General features: G+C 37.7%; 1 protein-coding gene across 1 annotated transcript in view; it reads left to right on the forward strand.

Annotated features, from left to right (window-relative positions):
* Positions 1–20,113, forward strand: part of FBLN5 (fibulin 5) — a 60,441-nt gene that overhangs the window by 29,633 nt on the left and 10,695 nt on the right. The window contains exons 5-8 of the mRNA XM_083379495.1: positions 8,757–8,879; positions 11,724–11,840; positions 16,100–16,219; positions 17,952–18,071. Coding sequence (XP_083235621.1) covers positions 8,757–8,879; positions 11,724–11,840; positions 16,100–16,219; positions 17,952–18,071 — 480 coding nt within the window. The remainder of the gene's footprint in view (positions 1–8,756; positions 8,880–11,723; positions 11,841–16,099; positions 16,220–17,951; positions 18,072–20,113) is intronic.

Consider the following 20,113-nt stretch of genomic DNA (forward strand, 5'->3'; position numbering starts at 1 on the left):
AACAACCCAAGAGACGACTCTACACATGGACATCACCAGACGGTCAACACAGAAATCAGATTGACTATGAGCTCTGCAGCCAAAGATGGAGAAGCTCTATACCAGGGGTGTCAAACTGCCGGCCCATGGGCTGGATGCGTCACGATGAAACCGCGCCCACCCCATTGCCGGCAATGGAGAAAAAGCTCTGATATGTCACACGACATCACGTGACATCGTGAGTTTGACATGCCTGTTCTATACAGTCAGTAAAAACAAGACCAGGAGCTGACTGTGGCTCAGACCATGAGCTTCTCATTGCAAAATTTAGGCTTAAACTGAAGAAAGTAGGGAGAAGCACTAGGCCACTCAGGTATGAACTAAATCATATCCCTGACGAATATACAGTAGAGGTGACAAATAGATTTAAGGAATTAGATCTGATAGACAGAGTGCCTGAAGAACTATGGACAGAGGTTCGCAACATTGTAGAAGAAGTAGCAACTAAAACCATCCCAAAGAAAAAGAAATGCATGAAAGCAAAATGGCTGTCTGAGGAAGCTTTGCAAATAGCTGAGGAAAGGAGGGAAGCGAAAGGCAAGGGAGAAAAAGAAAGATACGCCCAATTGAATGCAGAATTCCACTGAATAGCTAGAAGAGATAAGAATGCCTTCTTAAATGAACAGTGCAAAGAAATAGAAGAAAACAATAGAATAGCGAGGACCAGAGATCTTTTCAAGAAAATTGGAGAGATGAAGGGAATGTTTCATGCAAAAATGGGCATGATAAAGGACCAAAATGGCAGGGACCTAACAGAGGCAGAAGAGATTAAGAAGAGGTGGCAAAATTACACAGAAGAACTATACAAGAATGAGCTTAACGTCCCTGATAATCACAATGAGGTGGTCACTGACCTCGAGCCAGACATCCTAGAATGTGAAGTGAAGTGGGCCTTAGAAAAGCTGAGCAACAACAAAGCTAGTGGAGGTGACAGTATTCCAGCTGAACTATTCAAAATCTTAAAAGACAATGCAGTAAAAGTGTTACACTCAATTTGCCAGCAAATTTGGAAAACTCAACAGTGGCCACAGGATTGGAAAAGATCAGTTTACATTCCAATTCCAAAGAAAGGCAGTGCCAAAGAATGTTAAAACTATCGCACCATTGCACTCATTTCACATGCTATTAAAGTTATGCTTAAAATCCTACAAGCTACAGTCCAGCAGTATGTGGATTGACAACTACCAGAAGTATAGGCAGGATTTCGAAGAGGCAGAGGAACTAGAGATCAAATTGACAACATACGCTGCATCATGGAGAAAGCTAGGGAGTTCCAGAAAAACATCTACTTCTGCTTCATTGACTATGCTAAAGCCTTTGATTGTGTGGATCACAATAAACTGTGGCAAGTTCTTAAAGAGATGGGTGTACCAGACCATCTTATTTGTCTCTTGAGAAACCTATATGCGGGTTAAGAAGCAACAGTGAGAACTGGATCTGACCAAGGAAAACTTAGTACAAATAATATTCTTTAATGCTGTTAACACTGCAGTGTCTTCTTTGAGTTTAGATTACAATTGTAATCGGATTGCAATTGACTCCTATTCCAAGATAGAGGTTTTTCTGCCATTACTATTATCAAGCCCAATATTCCTATACTATATTTGTGCATAAAACTTTTGTTTCTAAGTGAACTTTGCACCTGTCTCATTAAGTTTTATTGTTATTTTTGATCCATTTCTCCAACCCATCAAGATCATTTAAAATTTTAAGTCAGTATTGTACGATGTAAATTTTCCCATACAATTTTTTGATATTGCACATTGAATAAGTATTCCATTTACCTCTTTATCCAAATCTTGCTACTCCAATTTGATGAGCATTCTTAATTTTCTAGACAGCTATGTAACCACTTTATTGCCATGACATCCAGCTCATAAACTAGCTTCCCTAATCAGCATGTCATAGGGTACTTCATCAAATGCTTTACTACAATCAAGATGTAATATGTTTATACACGCCTGCCATCTAATAGAGAAGTTTTTCAATAAAAATGTTGATTATACACACACGCACACACTCAACATAGGAACCAAATTAGATATGGGTCCAGATCACAAATGGAAGATTTCTTACTACAGAGCATCCAGTCTACTTCCTCAGGTTGCACAAATTCAGAACAATCTCGGATTACATTACAAGATATCACTCCACTCATGTCACATGGATCTGCCCAAATGTTGTTTAATACTACAGTAAGTGAACATGAGCAATTTTAACAACAAAGAAATGAACAAAACCATCCCAGTGGCTTGCAGGCTTCTTGTCCCCCTCCCCCCATATTCTTGTTCCTCCCCCAAAATAGTTTGCATTTCCCTGAACAGAGCTGCTGGGCAGGAATCTCTGGACACAACTTTACTGAAGCTTTACAATGATGTAGAATTAGCCATTTAGTTATGTTCCCTGTCTGGTTTACCTGGGAGGGTTCACTAAATGCTTTGTTGCTCTGAAGTGCTTGTCAATGGAATAATGGTTCTGAGAATGTTTCTGCAAAAATTATTGTCTCTGACTCACTCAAAGACTATTTGGCATTTCCCCCTTAGCTACGTTTTTGATCATTATATGGATTAGTTATGACCCAATTCTACTTCCATTGCCCTTCTACCCTTCTAAGTAACTGCCTTTCACAGTTACTTAAATATGCCTTGTGACATTTCTATTTATAACATTAGTGTTGTTAACATTTCACGCCAAAGCACGTAGTTTCTATGTGAACAGGGCCTGCAGAATTGTACATTATATTATGTGTTACTCTTCAGCCACGTTCTATGAGGTACCAAGTCTCTTTTCTTTGACTTTGACAATATAGCGTATATGATGTATTACAAAAAATAATAATCTGCAAGTTCCAATTCTGAGACCAAAGACACAATAATAAAACAACTGACATGGGGCTTATAGGAAAAACCCAGCAGAGCAAGGATTCAGCCTATTCTTCCCTTCAGGCTCCAGATGTCAAGCCTTGTAATGGCCAAGGGATTCTTGAGCCAATAATGTTACATGCAGATATAGCTAATATCTAGCTTGACCCACAGTGTGTAGTGATATATTATTGCTTCTGTTGATGACTTCTCTTCACGTAAAATGACAAAAGGATTCCTACATGAGATGCTTATAATCTGAACCTTTGCATAAGAGGCAAATGGAGTGGTCCAGAGATTAACAACAAAGAGAACATGTATTCAGATCATAGATACATATCATCAGAAAGAGGATAGTTCTGTTGCAAATTCACCATTTAGTGTATAGCCCTAAGAATAACCATGATATTTCATTTTATTTCATTTCAGCTCTTTTCAAACATTAGAATCTGGGCATGTTTACATACAGGATCACCTCTAGTTTCTTTTGGCCAGTAGCTCAGAGATATCAATCATTCAGTATGTGGCCCCCTGCCATTAAATGATTGCCATGAACTCCCCCCCCATCACCGCCCCCCTGTTCAGGTTTACATTCCACCTCATTTTTTATCTGATTATATGCCTCCAATCTCTTCAAATTCTGATTCTCCAGTTCATAGACTTTATTATTTTGGGGTTACCATCATAATAATTCTTCTTAGATGCATAAAGAAATAACATATGCATTTGTGGACCTAATGAAGAACTAGGCTATTTTTTAAAATTAAAAATCTAGTAGAAGTGTAAAAATTATTCTGTGTGTTTTTCTGCCAAAGGCTAACATAGCTTTGTTACTTTATCTGGGTAATTGCCTTCCTTAAAAGTTTCAGTACTGTAAAGCAGTTTATCAAATGAATTACTAAGGATAAACTACACACAGCTAAGTATTACATCAGATCCTGATTTCTTTCATTTATTCATGTTTTAAAGTAGAATACCTTTTTTACAATACGTACTAAATTGCAGCATAAATGAATTATTCTTTGAACTGATATTAAAGGCTTTTCTAAATAACTTTAGTACTTCAAAGAAGTAAAGTGGATATGGGTTTTGTAATGTGTACATTGGTAAAAACATTACATAGACTCTGTCCATTTAATGGTAATGAGGACACAGCTGTTATATTTTTCAAGCCAAAACTACTCAAGGATGTTTCTCCAGGGCTGGCATTTGTCCAATACATCTTCTTTACTTAGAAAGAATCCCCAAAGCCACATTGCTTAGAGAAGAATTAGTGTAGCTTTATGAGGGTTGCACTTGGAGCACAGCTGGCTAAGGATCAGATCCAACATTTAATAACATTTGAAAAGCAATTTACTTTCCCCTGCATAAGCTGTCTGGTTTCAGCAAAGCCAAAGATCACACATAAAGAATGGACAATCTTTTCTTTTCCAGAACCTATCAAAATTTTCCCCAAGGTAACTGACAAGATGGCGGGTTAGAGATACCAGTGAGAAATTCACCTTTTCCACCAACTCTCTTATAAAAGATTCTTGTTATCTTTGTGCTAAGAGAAAATTCTTAAATATCATAAAGCTCATGAAGACTTATGCCTATAATTAAAACTGGTTAGTTTTAAACAGTTTCTACCAAACTCTAAAAATCATGTGTTGCCATAATAATATCTGCCAGTTGCCAAGACCAAAACACCTGTCCTTCTGATGTTTGGTAACAAAGTCTGTTAATTGGCTTCAGAATACAAATGAGGCATATTGTGATTCAAGAGCTTCTATCTGAGTTTGTTCCTGAGCTGGTTGTTATATTATAAAGCATGCAGTTGCACAGTCAGTCAGTAGTGGGTAGTCTCAGAATAACTTCATTTGTGCCCCACAAGTTGTTCCTAATGAGGAGCCTGGCCAAAAACAACATTCTGGAATGTACCATTTGGTCACCTCATCTCAAAACGGATATCCTAAAACTAGAAAGTGTGCAGAAAGAGTCAAAGAGAACAGAGCTTAATGTCATTTTAATATTCATCTTGGGGGAAAGCCAACAAGCATTTCCAAGCATTCAGTTGGGAAAAATCTTCTGTAGGAGATGAGGATAATTCTGGAATGTTCACGAGGGTGGGGAAAAAACTGACCATGAACCCTGGTCTAAAAGGACAAGCACAGAGCAAGAATAAATATATCAAGAGAGGTAGACCATTGCAATGTTACAAAACCAAAAGCAAGATAAAGAAGTCCCAGTATTGGTATGAAAGCCAGAAGTTTGCTATTTGTTTGTTTGTTTGTTTGTTTATTAAATGTTTTTAATGGGAGGGGGGCAATTGAACAGCTAAACTGAGGAAAAAATAAATAGATTTTTATTTCACATATGGGGAAGTTAAAAAAATCTGGATTGATGAATTTGAACTTGATGTATAGCACAGGTGTCAAACTCGCCGTGTCACATGACAAGAAGGAGTATGAGAAGCTGGAGAAGTATCAGAATATGAAGGAAGAACTAGAAAGGATGTGGAAAGTAAAGACCAAGGTGGTTTCAGTGGTGGTAGGAGCACTCAGGGCTGTGTGCCCTAAGCTGGGAAAGTGGTTCCAATAGATCCCATGAACAATTTTGGTAATCTGGGTCCAGAAAAGTAAAATGTTAGGAACAGCTAACATGCTGCACAGACCCCTCATCTCACAGCCTCCTATGGAGGATACTGAGATTGAGGAAGACACATACCATTCATAGGAAGGCAACTTTTTATTTATTTTTTTGCTGTATTATATTTTTATTCTGACTGGTTTCATTGTATACCACCCAGAGTCAGTTCAGAGTCAGGTGGTGTCTAAATGGAATAAATTAAATTAATGTGAATGGAAAACAAAGGTTGGTAGCTTGGCCGGAAGAAAAATTCCCAAATCCATATTAAGTAGACCATTTATTAGATTATAATTCATAATACAGGCTTTAAAATACTTAAAAAATACTTAAGAAGGCATTTTACATATTTTTACATGTTTAGTTGAACTTGAAAATCTTTCAAGGATTTTTAAGGATTTCAGTTTGCATTATCAACAGTACTGGCAAACAATGAATATATTTGGATTTCTTTGTATAACTAATTCCAAAATGTTAGGATCTAAGCATTTAAACACAAAGTATGCACAGAAACACAGTCTTAAAAATCTACAGGCAGACTTTGACTTACATGGGACAGTCTTTACGTGGATCATCAGATAACCAATCTGATTTTACAACCTTTTTTTAAATGGTGATTGTTTTATGTGGAAGTCATAAAACAAAAGCCACAGTTGTAAAGTGAATGCTGTGTATTTCCAATGTAATGTATTTAGTACTGCACTCTGGAACTTTAGAAGAACTTGCCATTAATTTTTTAATGTAATTTCCAAATGTTTAAATTACGGTTTTTCTTCATATGAGCAAACCTTTTCAAATAGATCATTGGATGCAAACACAATATCATACAATGTGTTTCTCAGAGAAAATTATGCAGTTAGGACAGACATAATTATATGAAGCTGAATGCATAGAGGAGCAGTGTCTAAAAAGAAGGGATTTAAACTATCTTAAATATTTTTCATATGGTATTCTGCCAAATTTTGTTCGTGACCAGTATTCTCAGGGAGTTCAATGCAAAACCAAGTAAGATTCTAATGAGGAATTAAAATAAAGGGGATTAAAGTAAAGACATGCTTAGTGAGTACAAGAAGTCCATTTGGGTGAAGGCTACATACAATTAACATTGAAATTATGCTGTTCTTTCATGTTAATACAGTATTAGCATTGCAGACGATCTGCCTCTGGGTCACACAGTCATTACTTTCTAATTTGGCCCATCAGACAAAGTCCTTATAAAAGACAAAAGTGAAAAAGTTGATAAACCACATTTGGTTATATATTTCAGGGATGTTTCCATTCAAGGCCCCAGCAGCAGATTGGTAGATTGCATTAAACTGAGAAATTGAATGGGGAAATTGTGTTTGCACAATATTCTCTAGTCCATTTACTTCGGTAATAGTTTTCCAAAGAACAAAAAGATGCCAAAGAATGTCCTTGGAACACTTGTGTGTGTGTGATTTCTCTCTTTTCCCCTCTCAATTTTGTTTGATTTGATATTGTTTGGGTTTTGTATACCTACTGTAGCTGCCTATGGTCAATAAGCCTACACATTACTATCTTTTCTAGAACAGTTGTGTTTGCTTTTTTCCTATTATATTTTTTATTTCACCTCAATCACCTATTCTAATCTGATCTCAAGTTAAATGTGGGCTACAGAAGACTGAGATGGGTTCAGTTTCTGGTTCTGAGTGGTGATTCTCATTAATCTCCTTTCCTACTGACAATATTCAGTAAAATATATTTAAGTAAAACTACCTTTTACAATTGACTGATGGTGATTTTATCAGTGCTAATGGTGTTCAAGTGGTACTCTAGTTGTTTGGGGATTATTGTGTAGTGAGTTCTGGAATGCAGGGAGAATGTGAGACACATGAGTACAGCATATCAGCTCTTTATTTGGTGAAAGTGACTGTACTGGGGAATCAGGGTTACCTGTGCCCTTTTTATACCTGACCAGGTACGCCTTCAACCAATCATTTCAAACCCCATATTCCCGCCAAAAGCTGATCCCTGTCACAGCAGTTTTGGTACAGCGCCACCTGGTGGTATCGGCTGCGCTGCTGTCGCAACGGTTCCCAATTAACCCAATACATAACAGGGATTGTACTCAAGCACCTATTACTGTTGTCACCATCTTTGCTTTCTTTTGCCATAGTTCTTCTATTTCTATTTGCAGATCTTTGTATTTTGTCCGTTTTTTTCCCTTCTATTCTGCTGTCTCCAGGTACTGCACTATCCACTAGCCACATTTCTTTGTCTTTGTTATTGACAATTATTAATATTATTGTTTTATTCTGCATTTTTAATATAAAAATCAAGGCAGAAGAGGCATGCTTTGTGTCTGTGAAAAGATGTCACCTGTCAGCATCTAGGAGGGCAGCATTTTTTGTGCTGTGACTCATATCATCTGGAACAACATCTCTCTCCTAACTAGACTTGCCCCAACCATGCTGCTCTTTTGCAGGGCATAAAAACCTGGCTTTGTCAGGGGTCCTGGGGCCCCGATGGTATGGATGATCCTATATCATCAATTGTGGGTTTTCTCAGGTGCTATTTTTATGTTGTTTTTGTTTTTTGGTATTTTGGTTGTGTTTCACTGTTTATATTCTGTTTTAATTGTGTTTTGATTGTGAGCTGCCAAGAGTCATGTGTGTGAGATGGGCAGCCTATAAGTTATCATCATCACCATCTTTTCCCCACTGATGAGGCTTCTTCCAAAATTCTACCTCATTAGCTTTCTTTTATTTGCAACTGCTAAACAACAGTACTACTATACCAGGTTTCCTAAATAATGCTGAAGAATGATTTTGCAGCAGCTCTTACCATCCCTGGGGTTTTCTTCTCTGTAAAAACAAATGTAATGAAACAAGGACAGAAACAGGATCCTGGATGCTGAGTTGGTATGAATTCAGAAATGTTTTCCAGGAATTGGACCTGGAACACAAGAAATTACGAACACCCCCTGACATTGAATCCACTTGATAAGAGACAGAGTATCTGATGGGTGGAGATGTTTCTTCTGTACTGCCAATGATTTTGATCCATTCAGCTCTTGGCACAGAGTGAATTATCTCCAATGCCTCAGAGGCATTTTTAAAGCAACTCCAACTGTATTTTGGCATTTCTTTTGATTTATTTAGTTGTATGAATCTTTTTATGCTGTGTTATAGGGATGGGACCAGAACTTAAAATAAATGTTGCTTTTCTTCTGAATAATCAAGTAATCCTTAATCATTCTCTGCATTGCAGATGTCGATGAATGCGCAACTGAATCACATCAGTGCAACCCTACCCAAATCTGCATCAACACTGAAGGAGGATATACTTGTTCCTGCACTGAAGGATATTGGCTTTTAGAAGGCCAATGCTTAGGTATGTTACAATGGGATCAGCTACTCTTTTAGAAACTGCTGTCCTGAATTTCCACATGATTCCCAGAAGAAATACCGGTGACGCTCCCTCTCCAAACTTCTATTAAAGGATAACAAGGATAGATGGGGAAAGAAAGGGAACTTTACATTACAAGTGAGGTTGAGAAAAATAGCTTATGATTTCAATACACCTAGTAGCAGAGTGAGCGCCTGTTACTCGTCCCAGCTTCTGCCCACCTAGCAGTTTGAAAGCACGTAAAAAATGCAAGTAGAAAAATAGGGACCACTCCGGTGGGAAGGTAACAGCGTTCCGTGCGCCTCTGGCGTCTAGTCATGCCGGCCACATGACCACAGAGACGTCCTCGGACAAGCGCTGGCTCTTTGGCTTTGAAACGGAGATGAGCACCGGCCCCTAGAGTTGGAAACGACTAGCACACATGTGCGGGGGAACCTTTACCTTTACCTTTTAGTCCTCATTTAGTAACCACAATTGGGACTGGCAGCTTGATCATTAAGCAAAGTGGTGATTAAGTGAAACTGTGACTGTGCTTATCTTGCTTCAGCTTTTTCTTTTTCTTTACAAGCCAGCAAAATTACTTTTTCAACACTGTAATAACAGTGAATGGTTGCTAAATGAGGCAGTTGCTAAATGAAGACTACCTGCAATGACTTGAGAACTACTATTCTTGAAAGTGTTACTTGAATGTCCCTCTCCAGATTCTGTGCATATTCCAAGGGACATAACTGACATCAATAGATTAACATATTTTCCTCTCTTGATTAATGTGGAAAACATTCCTTTTACTTGTATTTAGTTGCACAATCCCAGCAATAGCCAAATTATGGTGTTGCAGGAGCAAACAGTACTGTCATATTCATGACATGTTTATCAACTGATGAGATCGTTCATTCCAACGATGAAGAGGATTTTTTTTTAGAATGTTATATATATTGAAAGGGCATGAAAGTTGGGTGACTTTTTTAAGAGCCCCCAAAACACGTGAGCTGGGTCAATCGTTATCAAAGGAATAAACTAGCTGAAACACTAGGAAAGTTCTATAATGGATTCTTTGCTTTGAATGCATTGCTTTTGTTGGCTGTGACTGGTTTTTCCAGCCTTTTAGGTCTGCTTTGAACTTTTGCAATGGTCTAAGTTCCAGCTGATTTCATCAAATGGTGAAATACATTAGTACAGTCTAACAACCTTACTGGGAACAGCAGATATCTGGCTTCAATCCCTTCAGAACAATTTCCTGCCACATTCTTCTGCTCATCATATAGACATGATGACCAGAGTGTGTGTCTGTCTGTCTGTCTGTCCATCTATTATCCACCCTACTCTCTCTTATATATGAATGAGCAAGGAAAGAGTTTCTTTTCATTCCTTTTTCTGTTGCATCATGCTTTTAAATTGCAAGCTATTGTGATTATTTTATTCTTTTTACAGAATGAAACAACATCATTAGAATACTCCTCTTATTATTTTCTTTTATACTGGTGCCAAATCTAGGTGCTTTTAAGTAAGCATTTAACTAACATTGATAGTGGTCAATTGCCCTGCTCCACAGGTTGCTGGATTTGGATACCTATATGCACCAAGTAAAAACTAAATATATCACCCTTTTTGCCACTCTGAAGCCTCCCTATCCAAGGTATTCAATCTCATCTTACGTATTTTGGATTTTATTCAGTCTAGGGGCCTTTAACAGTTGGAAGAACAAAAGTTGACCGAGTATTAGGTGTTACTAATATTATTAGTCACTGATATAGGAGGAGTGGCAGAGCCTGAGGGTAGAATCAAAAGAGGAAGCCTAGAGTTTCTACATTGCCATAAGCAGACTAAGTCCAGCACCTTTTGAATTCCATTAACCCTTATCTAGTGCCAAAACAGTGGTAACCATTAGTTGGCTAGATTCTTGTGCATAGGCATGAGCAATGAATCAATTTAATTAGAACTTCACGTGTGGCCCTGGTCATGTGCCTAGTACTTCTGCATTTCTGCTCTACATGTCAATTCATTTTTCATTCTATCAATGAGCTCAGATAACAAAGTTATTAACTATGTTTAAAAAAAACATAAGTGCATCAAAAAGACAACAACCAACTTGTTAGCTGTTATGCCAAATGATCTATTTGTTTGTTTGTTTGTTTTTCGTTATTAAATTTATTGGCCACCCATTTTACTATTAGTTCCATCCATTCATCCATCCATCCATCCATCTACCATCTATTATTTTTTAATTCCTGATTTTGAATATTTGTTTCCATTTGGTTCCTCCACTGTGTCATCGTGTTATCTGGCATGAAATATGATTCAACTGCCAACCAATTGACTTCTGTACATAGAAATGGAAAGGTAGCACCATTTTCATTGCTTCAGGATGCAAAAAGTCTGGGTCTTCATCACCAATTCATGCAGTCAGGCCCTTCATATCTCAGCCCAGAGGTGTTATGCTTATCAGAAGCTCAAGTAGAGATTTTGCTTATTGCCCAAGTTCCAGACATGTCAAACAGTTTGATCCCTGCTTGCATGGCTTGAATTAGGCTAAAAGCAAATAGAGTGCAGTCACAAAGAAGGTGTTGATGCCACTTGCCCTTAGTAAGCTGCTGAAGGAGACCTTAAATGAAAGGGGATTGCAATATTTGATGAAATAAAATTGTGCATAAAATCCGATAGCCAGATTAACATAAAATATGATAGCTGGAATAACATAACTATTGATCATATTATAATTATTTAAAATCTATTAACAAATATTGTAAGGAGATATTGGCTTCTAATTTTTTTTTCTCCATTGTGGTAAATGCAACTATAGGTTTCACTTCTATGCAACTCTTTTACTAGATATAGATGAATGTCGCTATGGATACTGTCATCAGCTATGTGCCAATGTACCTGGCTCCTATTCCTGTACCTGCAACCCAGGATTTGTACTGAATGAAGATGGAAGGTCGTGTCAAGGTATTGTGTAGAGGAGGGAAGAGGGAGAAAAAACAGGATTCCAATTCCCAGACCGGGAATTCATGTCAACGTTCATACAATATACAAGCAAGTTCAGAAAGCAGCAAGGAAGCCTCATTTCAATCCTGACCTACAAATATTCTCCTCTGTTGATATTCAGATAACATTATGAATATATTTATCCCAGCAACCTTATGCCTTTTCCCCCTTTTTGAAAATAATATGTCATCAGAATAATGTAATTATTCTATAATTAAGTATATTAATATGCATTTTCATAATTAAACAATTAAATGCATTAAGCCCCAGCTTTTAAGCAGATATTCACACTTACAGCTAGAAAGGCCTGGATCATATGACTAATGTTTAATGGGTACCGAAAGCCATTCCAACACCTCTGTTTTCTCTAGGTTGATTGCTACCTTTCTAATTATATACTGAAGTTACATTTTCCACATTTATTCTTTATCTCTACTTTTTTCTTTTGGGAAAAAAACTCTCTATGCCAGTAAAAATTGAATTTTGTACATAAAATGGTTATTAAACAAGTTCAAAAATGGGTCATTGATAATGAGCACCGAGAAACAATATTTATTGGTAGAATTCCATTTTATGTCTTGAGCCATAGAATAGTTTTTCAGGGGAATTAATTTGGCTTAAAAATAGGGAAAAAAATCACATTTCAAACTGACTACATTACAAATATAAGGAAATAAGAAGGAATTATACTATGTGAGACTTCTCCTTTCCCACCTGTGATCACAGGATTTCTGCTCATAAATGGAGATTAGCTCCATTTGGCAAACCGCCCTTCAGTTGATCACTTCCTAGTTTGGTGAGATATGGTAAGCTGGAAGTTGCCATTTCAGTGACATACATTTCTCTTGAACATGTTGATATTGTAGCACTTAAAGAATACCGAAAACTATACAACCATCTTTCAGTACAAATATAAATAGGTTCAGGGGAATTTATTATGGACTTAAGATCCAAGAGCTGTACATGTAGAGGTAGTCCTTGCTTAATGAATGGTCACTTAGTGACCACTCAAAGTTACAACACTCCTCCAAAGCTATTTACAACTTGCTCCCCAAGTTCTGATGGCTGCACATAGCCCTGTGGTCACATGATGGTATTCCAGGTGCTTGGCAACCAGTTCAGCTTTATGTCTGGTTGCAGCATACTGTAGTCATGTGACTAGGATTTATGACATTGTTTTGCTGGGTGTGGGTCTTTTAGCGCAGTTTCTGGCAAAACAAAAAACAAAAACAAACCCACAACCAATAGAAATACATGGATTTACTTCATGATTGCAGTGTTTGCTCAACAACTGTCACATTCACTTAAGAACCACAATGTTCACTTAACGACTGCTGCAAAAAAGTTTATAAAATTCAGTCTGGTCAGGTGTATGCTTCAACTTAAGATCATCATAACTTACAATGCAAAATCGGGTCTCCATTACAACTGTAAGTTGAGGACTACCTGGACATCATGTGTTGATGACAATTATACCAGCATGCATTTACAGAGTTTTCCAACTGTAGTTCAGCTGTACTCCAATTAGAGTAACTGTCTAGACGAATTTTGCAACGTGTGCTAATTTATAGTGTAGTACAATTACGAACTGCCTCGCTTTCAGATATAAGCACTTGCAGACAGTTTTTGTTTTTTAAGGCTTTGGGGGAAAATAATTTTTTTTTCTGCTATTTCTTCCGTTCTCAGTTGTCTAATCTTGAAGGTGGGGAAAAAAACTTGGATGCAATTAAAAATGATCCCAATGATCCTACTGTGGGTGGCAATCCCTGGCTTTTGTACATTTTTCCTTTTTTTGTGTCCTGTATTTGGTCAGTTTTTGTTATGATTAAACAGTTGGAGTCTTAAAATTAATTGATAAACAAGGAAACATCTGCAAAATACATTAAGTTTTGTTTGCCATATTGGTCTAATCCCAAACAGAGCATAAAGAATATTTTTCTATACCTCCCTTTGCCTCATATAGTGTGGAGAAATAAATCAGAACGATGCTTACTCTTTATAAAACACAAGTTCTGCAGGGGAGGCTAGAGTGACTTGTACATTATTTGTTCCTAACATTTTGGCAGGAGTTTAATTTGTTTATCTCTCATGAACTCTGCAACATTTCTTAAAAACAATGAGATATGCTATGAGCTTTTGTTTACTCTGTGACTTCTTAGGAAAGTAGCATCGAACACAGAACGTATGTTCGTCTGCAGAAGGTGCTACACAGGTATGCCTCAACTCACAACCATAACTGGAACGAGAATTTCCATTGTTAAGTAAGGCAGTTGTTAAGCGAGTCACATCCTATTTTACAATCTTTTTTGCCATGGATTTTAAGCAAATCACTGCAGTCAAGTGAATCATGTAGTTACTAAGCAAATCCAACTTGCTCCATTGACTCTTGTCAGAAGCTGACTGGGAAGGTCACAAATGGAGACCGTATGATCCTGGGATACGACAACCATTGTAAATACACGCTGGTTGCCAAGCACCCAAATTTTGACCATGTGACTTTGAGGATACTACAATGTTTGTAAGTGCGAGAACTGGTTATAAGTCACATTTTTAGTGCCATTGTAACTTTAAATACTCACTAAAACAATGGTTGTAAGTTAAGGATTGCCTGTACTCAGACCAGGCACCTTCATTTTAAAAGCTGTCAGATATTAGGTAATGTGAAAAACTCCTGCTTTTGACTATAAATCTTCTATGCCCATCTGAACAAGCACCTCTGAATGAAATGTAATGACGGCATTGTCTGATCTGATATAAACTGACTTCCTAACTGGGTCATCTTCTGCACAGTTGCAGACAGAAAGCTGAGAACATGCATTATGTCCCCTCAATTTCAGAAGTGAGAAGAAGGAAGCATTTGTTATTTTGGCCTAGGCTGTAAATATATTAAATATGCCTTATTTGTCTTAGAAATAAGAAATACCGGTAATTGGCCTGTTCTACCTTGGCGCAAGAACTCTCTGATTGGCCTGTATTCCCCTTGGGTCCAGTACTACATATTATACCATAGTAGTAACTTCTAATAGCATGTATAATACTTAAAACCACATCAATGGCTAATTTATTGTACTTGGGGCAATACAATTTCATTCATATTCATTCATATTTCAATGCTTGTATTAGTTTCCAATGTTCTTTAGGCATTCATGCTGTTAATATTGAGAAAATTGGAAACATTTCCTTTTACCCCAATCTATGTTTTTCCTAAACTGAGTTTCTGAAATATGTCTGTCCTTACATGAGAGAAAGAAAGGGGGCACCATGTCTTAAGAAGACAGAATAAAAAACTGATACACATGTGCCAGAATGTAATCTTGATTTATATTCCACTCTATTCCACCTCACTGCAAACTTCTATCAGGAGCACAAGATGGTCAGAACAGATGAAAGCAATATGAAAGCTGATATTATATTATAATAGAAAATCAACCATGTAGAACCGTGGTGGCGAACCTATGGCATGTGTGCCACAGGTGGCACGCAGAGCCCTCTCTGTGGGCACACACACCGTCGCCCCAGTCCTAGGCGTTCAGCTGGGTTTTATAAAACCTTTTTGCTTTAGGTCTCTGCCAGAGGGAAAAAAAGTTCTCGCAAAGTTGGAATTGATTGAACTTTTTAGTCCCACCCAGTCTGTCGTTACTACTGCAGCCACGCCCACCCAATGGGCCACACCCACCCGGCACCCAATGATACATGTGGGTTTTGGGTTGTAGTTTGGGCACTCAGTCTCTAAAAGGTTCGCCATCACTGATGTAGAATATTGAGAAACCAAACACATGGTATAAAATGTCTATATAAACTAGACCCTACATGGTGACATAAACCTTTTTCAAAAGTTGGTTACTTTTGATTAAAGTTGGTTACATTTGGCTAACAAACAGGTGATCTGAAGGCCAATCAATGGAATCAAAGTTTGTTACATTGCTGAAGATACTGATCTATGGACTAGTAAGAAATAAGAAACACAAATTCAGAGCCCCATATGAAGATTGGAGTACTGTACATGATTACTTTGGAACAGAACAAAACAGAAATAAACAGGGATCCAAAAACTAGGATCCCATGATTTTGAGGGTGGGAAGTAGTTATTTATCATTATTTTAAACATCTAAGAATAAGTTTTGATTGCAGTATTTATTGTAGATATTTTTTTCAAAATTGTAAATATTAATTAAAACTTGAGAAAGATCATTAATTTTTTAAGAACTGGCTATCCACAGATGTGAATGAATGTACAACTAACAGCCCTTGTGTACAAAACTGTATCAACACCTATGGCTCATTCCTTTGTCGTTGTGATCCTGGCTATGAATTGGAAACCGATGGCATTAGCTGTACTGGTAAGTAGAAATTATTGTGAAATATCTTGACTATGGGAGGAAATAAACCTTTTGGGGGGAAGGGGAATACACATAATGTTTTCTCACTGGCTCAGGAATTCTGGAAGTTGAAGTCCATGAGTCACCAAAGAGCCAAGGTTGCATACCCCTGGTATAAACCAATATTTTGTTTTTGAATTTTCATATTCAATTATTATTTGTATTTCATGTTTCTGACTTCATGTTCATCCCCAATTTGGGGAGTCAGATAACATTTTGCATAACTGATAAGTATCTGTTACTTTTGCCTTCTGGAAGCTACAAGAATATGTGTAGAAAAGTTATTTTAAACAATTTCAAGATCCAGACATAGAGAAGGATATCTGACTTTTCTTCATCTTCCTATATTAGCATTTTTTCCATGATGTTGTGCTGGATCAAGAGTTGACACAACTCATTCTAAACACTTATTTTTGACACATCATCCAGGATAGAGCTTATTTTCTTATTGGGGCAAATAATAAATATAAATATATCATTGACATTCCTTTTTTCAGAATCTGGTTTCATTAGTCCAAGGATTACTATATTTATGTGCCAAACCTCAATGTTCATATTACTTTTTATTTAAAAATAATAGAACTTGCTCAAAGATTTAAAACAATGTTCTTTTATTTAGTGTTCTTAAATATTTTTGCCTTTGCCCCATTTTCATTCATAAATTTAGAAATATTGGCACATATAAATGCCATTCTCTCTCAAACTTAGAGTGAGAAGTAAAACAAAATCTGTATCAATGTGGTTGATTATGGTCCACCAGGGAATTGATTTAGGCTGTCAACGATTTTAGGTACGGCATCTTCAGGCTGGAGGGCTTGCTTTTCTTTATTGCCAGGAAATGAATTTCTGCTAGGCAGATTTAATTCCAGGAGCTCCAAAAATAAAGAAGATGTAATCGACTGTCTTAGTTTCCTCTCCCCTATTGTTGTCAAGATATTAATGATTTAAACTGTTAAGTCTTTTTTCTCTCTTGAATCGTGCATTAAAATGGCTTTGGCCTCTTTTCCCCAAATGTATTAAGTAACACAAATTTGCATCTGGATTCCATCAAATGTTGTGAAGATTGCATAATCATCGCAACATTGTGAAATTCTTTAGTTGAGTAGCCCTTTACAGACCCTACAGTGAATTATTTATGTTCACAAGATTTTTTGTGTCTTTTCCAATGTGTTCTACTTAAGTTCCAAAAATTGTCAGTCAGCATGGGGTATGTTAGGAGCATGGGCACATTAGGAGGGTACTAGGTTATGGAAGCCTGTTTTAGAGAATAATTTACACAAAATAGAATTCCTCTTCCAGGGATTTGTGAGTCACAAATACAAAATATTAGTAGACAAAATGTGAATGGATTGTGAATGTATTTGTGAATGAATTCTGTAAGCAGAACAGAGAAAAATGATTACGAAGATTAAAACCACTATTTCAGGAAATTACAATGAGGAATATGATTTGTACAAATGTACCATCAAGACAGAAGAAAATGAAAAGTTATTTCTCCATGCAGGCTTATCTAAGATTACATGGTGCTTGTGGTTTGCTACAAGCCTGACCTCAACTGCAATCCAAGCAGTTGTGAAGCATCATTACAACAGTTTTTCAGGAGCTTTAATCTATATAACTAATAGCAATTTTACAAGTAATAGCAATTCTATCAAGAATGAGCAAACTTTTTTTCATATTCTTACATTTGTAGATATGGATGAATGCAGCTTCTCAGAATTTCTCTGCCAGCATGAATGTGTTAATCAACCAGGTAGTTACTACTGTTTCTGCCCGTCTGGCTACGTTCTTGTGGAGGACACTCGGTGTCAGGGTAAGAATCTTCCATTTATTTTGTCTTTCAAATATAATTAGAGGGCAAATAAGCCAATAGTTACTCTTTTAGAAATAGTAGTAATAATAGTAATGCTTAAGAGAATTAGTTTTTGAAAATTTTATTACAAAAAGCTAGTATTGAAAGCTATTACAGAATGTCACTGAAGCATAACTAAATGAGAAATGTTTCAAAGTTAATGGCTTTTCTGGCTAGCCAACTATTTTCCAGAGCAGCTAAAGGTCACCTAATGCTGTGATACTTTTCTACACATATCGTATTTTGTATGTTGTATCATATTTTCCAATAGGGAAGGCTTTAATGGAGAAAACTGATTCTATAATAACTGCATTCTTATTTACTAGCTTTGAAAGCAGAGAACCTTTTTAAACATTCTGCAAGTATTTTGTGGCTGCAAAACTTTTCTTTATGCATCTGTGAGTACTTCCCTCCACTTGAGCACATTTCAAAAGAACTGTTGATTGACCTACTTGGCAGAAGTAAGCAATAAGATCAACCAGCTATGAGAGTTTAACTACTACAAGTCCCCATAAACTCAACTAGTTTTATTGACAGATGGGTTGAAAGAGGCAGCAAACGTAAGTGGAAGCAGGGCTTTTTTTCTCATAGAACGCCTAGAATGGCGTTCCGGCACCTTTTTTTGCACACATACAAAAAAGCTTTTGCACAAGCTGTGCTACTCCCTCCAAACTTGCGCTTCCTACTTTCTTCCTACTTTCTTCCCAAACTCCAAACTAGGAAGCGCGAGTTTGGAGTTGGAAAAGGCAAGCGAAGGAAGTAGGATGCACGAGTTTGGAGTTTAGTAAGGTGAGGAGATTTGGAATTTCTCTCAGGCTAGTTTAGCTGTTGGAATTGCTCACAAGATTGGAAGCTCTGCTTTGTGTGTGTGTGTGTGTGTGTGTGTGTGTGTGTGTGTGTGTCCTTTCTCTGTTTCACAGCCTCATGAGTTTAATGAGATTTATTCTGAGATATAGATGTGCAGGACTGGCGTCTTAAAAATAGCTATCCTCTCAGTGCACACATATTTGAAACATTGGGTAGCGTTGGATAGATTGGATTTTTCCTTGTTGCAAAGGATGGCTTCAAGCGGAAATGATGCAAGGAGCGCAATAATTTTCCCTCCAGCCTTTTATGTTAAGGCCCTGCTCACTTTCCCAAACTCCAAAATCGCGTGTTCTAGGGCTACAGAGTGATTTCGCTACCCCACCATGCCTGCACAGCCAATCTGGGCAGCAGAAGCGTTTTTGAAGCTTCTGGAGCTCACATCCATGGCCCCGGGGCAATTTTATGATGCTCCAGTGGCCCGATCCAGGCATTGGAGGCCTCCAAAATGCCTCTGCTGCCCAGATCTAGGGCTGCAGAGTGATTTTGCTCCCCCCCCAGCCGATTTGAGCAGCAGAAGCATTTTGCAGGCCTCTGAAGCCCAGATTGCGCCACTGGAGTATCGTAAAGTCACCCCACAGCCATGGGTACGAGCTCCAGAGGCTTCAAAAACACTTCTGCTGCCCAGATCGGCTGAGGGGGGGAAGCGAAATTGCTCTGCAGCCGTAGATCTGGGCGGCAGAAGCAGCAGAGAGAAAGAGAGATTGAGCCAGCAGGAAGCAAAAGTGGGTGGAAAGGAAAGCTTTGCAAAGTAAGCAAACTTACAAAAAGGGGATCTCTCTCTCTGTCTCTCTCTTTCTCACACACACCCTTTAATATGTCTTCCCCACTCCCTTTAATATCTCCCCACCCCCTTTAATATCTCTCCCCACCCCCTTTAATATCATGTCTTTCCCCATCCCCTTTAATATCATGTCTTCTCTCACCACCTTTAATATCATGTCTCCCCCCACCCCCTTTAATATGGCTTCTCCACCCCTTTAATATCATTTCTTCCCCCACCCCCCTTTAATATTTCTCCCCCACCCTCTTTAATATCATGGCTTCCCCCACCCCCTTTAATATCTTCCCCCACCCCCTTTAATATCTTCCCCCATCCCCTTTAATATCATGTCTTCCCCCGCCCCCTTTAATATCTT

This window comes from Vipera ursinii (assembly GCF_947247035.1).
Source record: "Vipera ursinii genome assembly, chromosome: 1".
In the NCBI taxonomy this organism is placed as follows: Eukaryota; Metazoa; Chordata; class Lepidosauria; order Squamata; family Viperidae; genus Vipera; species Vipera ursinii.